The 5,290-nt window shown below is 57.1% G+C and overlaps 1 protein-coding gene across 1 annotated transcript in view; it reads right to left on the bottom strand.

The window, feature by feature from the left end:
* OPTC (opticin) overlaps positions 1-3,914 on the bottom strand; it is a 4,151-nt gene extending 237 nt beyond the window's left edge. Inside the window, exons 1-3 of the mRNA XM_056511123.1 lie at positions 3,696-3,914; positions 2,629-2,767; positions 454-612 (exon numbers count right to left, since the gene is read on the bottom strand). Of these exons, the coding sequence (XP_056367098.1) occupies positions 454-612; positions 2,629-2,767; positions 3,696-3,914 (517 nt within the window). The remainder of the gene's footprint in view (positions 1-453; positions 613-2,628; positions 2,768-3,695) is intronic.
* Positions 3,915-5,290: the final 1,376 nt, after the last annotated feature.

Here is a 5,290-nt window from a genome sequence, read left to right on the forward strand (position 1 = left end):
CCAAATACACCTGTTAAATATCCTAAATAATCAATCTTATAAAATGGCAGAAATCCCAAAAATACCTGTTAAACATCCCAATTCATTAACCTTATAATACTGCAAAAATCCCAAATATATCTGTTCTATATCCCAATTCATTGACCTTATAAAAATATAAAGATCCCCAATACACCTGTTAAATATCCTAAATAATCAATCTTATAAAATGGCAGAAATCCCAAATATACCTGTTAAACACCCCAATTCATTAACCTTATAACACTGCAAAAATCCCAAACACACCTATTAAACATCCTAATTAACCAACCTCACAAACCCATCGCAACTCAATTCCCGTTGCTCCCATCACCACTGGGACTCTCCCAATAAATAATTTCCTATTAATTTTAACTTTCCCGTTCCCGCGCTGCCCTTGGGGTTTTTCTCTTTGGGTTCGGGCCCCGCACGCACCGAGCCCGGCGAAGTCGCGGGCGCGCAGGGCGCCGATGCGGTTGAAGCGGCCGTACAGGTACTCGGTGTGCGGGGGCAGCGCCGGCAGCTGCTCCAGCCCCGCGTCGTCGCAGTACACGGAGGAGCCGAGGCACAGGCACAGCAGGCAGCAGGGCAGCGCTGGGAGCGGGGAGAGACAGGCTGAGCCCATGGAATATCCCAGAACGGTGGGATCTACCCGCCCTGCTGGGGGTGTGACACCCAGAACTGTCACAGCTCCCTGACCCCATAAAATATCCCAGAATGGTGGGATCTACCCACCCTGATGTGGGGGCATGGAGCTGTGACACCCAGAACTGTCACAGCCCCTGACCCCATAAAATACCCCAAAACAGTGGGATCTACCCACCCTGCTGTGGGTGTGACACCCAGAACTGTCACAGCTCCCTGACCCCATAAAATATCCCAGAACGGTGGGATCTACCCCCCCTGATGTGGGTGTGATACCCAGAACTGTCACAGCCCCCTGACCCCATAAAATATCCCAGAATAGTGGGATCTACCCACACTGCTGAGGGTGTGACACCCAGGGATGTCATAGCCCTCTGACCCCATAAAATACCCCAGAATGGTGGGATCTACCCACCCTGCTGTGGGTGTGATACCCAGAACTGTCACAGCCCCCTGACCCTATAAAATATCCCAGAATTGTGGGAAGAGACCATCCTGCTGTGGGTGTGACACATGGAGATGTCACAGCTCCCTGACCCCATAAAATATCCCAGAATTGTGGGAAGAGACCATCCTGCTGAGGGGGCATGGAGCTGTGACACCCAGAACTGTCACAGCTCCCTGACCCCATAAAATATCCCAGAACAGTGGGATCTACCCACCCTGCTGTGGGTGTGACACCCAGGGATGTCACAGCCCTCTGACCCCATAAAATATCCCAGAATGGCAGGAGGAGCTCATCCTGCTGTGGGTGACACATGGAGATGTCACAGCACCTTGACCCCATAAAATATCCCAGAATTGTGGGAAGAGACCACCCTGCTGTGGGGAGATGGAGCTGTGACACCCAGAACTGTCACAGCCCCCTGACCCCATAAAATATCCCAGAACGGTGGGATCTACCCACCCTGCTGGGAGTGTGGGGCAATCTACCCACCCTGCTGTGGGTGTGATTCCCAGGGATGTCATAGCCCTCTGACCCCATAAAATACCCCAGAACAGCACAGGGACATGACCACACTGTGGGGACACTGAATCCATGATACCAGAACTGTCACAGCCCCCTGACCCCATAAAATATCCCAGAACGGTGGGATCTACCCACCCTGCTGAGGGCACATGGATCTGTGACACCCAGGGATGTCACAGCCCCCGACCCCATAAAATATCCCAGACCAGCAGCAGGATTTTCCCACCCTTGCCACACCCTGGGGACACGGAGTTGGTGACACCCAGAGCTGTCCCAGCCCCAGCGCCACCAGGGAAGGGCCAGAAACTCCCACCCCAAAAAAACTGCCCATAAATCGAGCCCAGGATCAAATCCCTCCTGCAGGACAAAAAAGGAAGATTAAAGCTCCCAAATTCAGCTTTTTACACCCAAAGCTCTCCTGGCCCCCCTGAATTTTCCCACTGGAGGAAGAAAAATTATTTTGGATCAAGAAAAATCGATTCCAGCTACCCCAAAAATCAAGAAAAAATCGGTCCCAGCTGCCCCAAAAAACAAGAAAAATCGGTTCCAGCTGCCCCAAAAAACAAGAAAAATCGGTCCCAGTTGCCCCAAAGCCCCAGCACGGGGGGCAGGAGGGGTAAAACCGAGCCCCCTCCTCTTCCCCTGCTCCATCCCGAGGTTCCCCATCCCTTCAGGGGGGCTCAGCACCAATTTCCTTTCGCCTCCCACTTAATTTGTCCCGGTCTGGAGTGACAGAAAAGGAATTAAAGATATTTATCCTCGCTCCAGGATTTTAATTGTCGCTAATCTAATTGCCACCGTCGCAAAGTCTCTGCTCATTAAAGCGTCGCTGCCTTGCTGGAGTTCATTTTTTTTCTTCCCAGAAATTCCTCTCTCTGCAGCTCTCCTGCAGGCTCAACCTCAAAATCCCTCTAAAGAGCTGCTGGCAGCACAAAAATTCCAGTTTTTTTCCCCAAAAAAACTCCACCCCCGTAAGGTGGGGATGCACAACTCACCCTGCCCGGGGATGGGCGCCGGGGGCTCGGGGCCAGCGCCGCCCGGGGGCGGCAGTTTTGGGGTTCCAGCCGTGGTTTCTCCCAGCTCCGGGAGGGTTTTGGGGTCCTTGGGGCGAGGAGCCAAGGTGCCAACCTCGATCTGCAAGCACAGCTGGGTGTGAGGGTGGGGCACTGTCCCCTCCGGGGTGGGTGGCACTGGGTTGGGGACATTAATTCCTTCTTGGAAAACTCTCCAGGATGGCCAGGGAAACCCTCCTCGCCCCGAGGGGTGAAGGAAACTCTGAGGGATGAAGGAATCCCTGAGGGATGAAGGAATTCCTGAGGGATGAAGGAATTCCTGAGGGATGAAGGAATTCCTGAGGGATGAAGGAATCCCCGAGGGATGAAGGAATTCCTGAGGGATGAAGGAATTCCGGAGGGATGGAGGAATCTTTGAGGGATGAAGGAATCCCCGAGGGATGAAATAATTCCTGAGGGATGAAGGAATTCCTGAGGGATGAAGGGACCTCTGGGGGATGAAGGAATCCCCGAGGGATGAAGGAATTCCTGAGGGATGAAGGAATCCCCGAGGGATGAAGGAATCCCCGAGGATTGAAGGAATCCCCGAGGATTGAAGGAATCCCCGAGGGATGAAGGAACCTCTGAGGGATGAAGGAATTCCGGAGGGATGAAGGAATTCCTGAGGGATGGAGGAATCCTTGAGGGATGAAGGAATCCCCGAGGATTGAAGGAATCCCCAAGGGATGAAGGAATCCCTGAGGGATGGAGGAATCCCCGAGGACTGAAGGAATCTCTGAAGGATGAGGAAATCCCCGAGGACTGAAGGAATCCCCGAGGACTGAAGGAATCCCCGAGGACTGAAGGAATCCTCCCATCCAGGCGCTGGCAGGGCACAAAGAGCTGGCAGAGCTTTGGCTCCCGTGAAACCTCCCCCAGCTCCGGGAGAGCTGCCAGGGCTGCTGCTGCCAGGGCTGCTCCTCCTGCGGTGCCACATCCATCCCTGGCACCAAATCCCCTTCCTGGGATGCTCCAGGGGCTCTCCTGTGTCCCCTCTGTGTCCCCCTCACCTTCGGGACAAGGTCCCCGTAGTCGTAGAGCTCCTCGTAGTTGCTCAGGTCCAGGATGTCCCCGTAGTTATCCACGGTCAGGTCGTAGTTTTCCAAATCCAGGTTTTCATAGAGGGTCAGGTCAGCCTTGGGCTTCTCCACCTTCCTCCTCTCCTTGGCTGGGACAGCCCAAAGTGTCCCCAAGCACAGGGTGGCCACGAGCCAGCCCAGGGGACACATCCTGCACCCAGCCAGGGTCACCACACCGAGGGATGGGCCTGGAATGGCCACCAGGAGCTGGATGTGATGCCTTGGGCTTTAGATTTGGTGTTTTTCAGTTGGTGTGTAAGTCTGAAATTCCATGTGAGGTGTGAGTTCTGGTCACAGGGGAGTGACAAAACAATCCCTTCCCAACAATCCCAGTACCCAAAAATCATAAATAACAGTGAGGGAAAGGGGGCAAGCCAGGGGGCTGAGACTTCATAACCTGAAGCTGTAATTGAACAATTAACCCCAATAATAATTAATATGTAAATGAACCAAAACTTATAAAAATGTAAAAACTCATGACCAGGATCCATCTCCAACCTGGGTGCAGCCACTGCCCAAGGTGAATTTTTTCAATAAAACTGATTTTATTCCTTTTAACTCTGTCTAGTCTCGGTCCCAGGTCAGGCTCGGGCTGGGATGTGGCAGCGCCAGCCCCGGGGATGGGGGGGACAGGCAGGGACAGCCCCGGGGGGGGTTGGGACAGGCAGGGACAGCCCCGGGGATGGGGGGACAGGCAGGGACAGCCCCGGGGGGGGGGGGACAGGCAGGGACAGCCCCGGGGATGGGGGGGGGACAGGCAGGGACAGCCCCGGGGATGGGGGGGACACAGGCAGGGACAGCCTCGGGGGGGGGGACAGGCAGGGACAGCCCCGGGGAGGGGGGGGGGACAGGCAGGGACAGCCCCGGGGGGATTGGGACAGGCAGGGACAGCCTCGGGGGGGGGGACACAGGCAGGGACAGCCCTGGGGATGGGGGGACACAGGCAGGGACAGCCCCGGGGATGGGGGACAGGAAGGGACAGGCCCGGGGATGGAGGGGGACAGGCAGGGACAGGCCCGGGGATGGGGGGACACAGGCAGGGACAGCCCCGGGGATGGGGGACAGGAAGGGACAGGCCCGGGGAGGGGGGGACACAGGCAGGGCCAGCCCCGGAGATGGGGGGACAGGCAAGGACAGGCCCGGGGAGGGGGGGACACAGGCAGGGACAGCCCCGGGGATGGAGGGGGACAGGCAGGGACAGGCCCGGGGATGGAGGGGGACAGGCAGGGCCAGCCCCGGGGATGGAGGGGGACACAGGCAGGGACAGGCCCGGGGAAGGGGGGGACAGGCAGGGACAGCCCCGGGGATGGGGGGACAGGCAGGGACAGGACACAGGCAGGGACAGCCCCGGGGATGGCGGGGGACAGGCAGGGACAGGCCCGGGGAGGGGGGGACACAGGCAGGGACAGCCCCGGGGATGGGGGGGGACAGGCAGGGACAGCCCCGGGGATGGGGGGACAGGCAGGGACAGGCCCGGGGAGGGGGGGACACAGGCAGGGACAGCCCCGGGGATGGAGGGGGACAGG

This window comes from Oenanthe melanoleuca, chromosome 26 (assembly GCF_029582105.1).
Source record: "Oenanthe melanoleuca isolate GR-GAL-2019-014 chromosome 26, OMel1.0, whole genome shotgun sequence".
NCBI lineage: Eukaryota > Metazoa > Chordata > Aves > Passeriformes > Muscicapidae > Oenanthe > Oenanthe melanoleuca.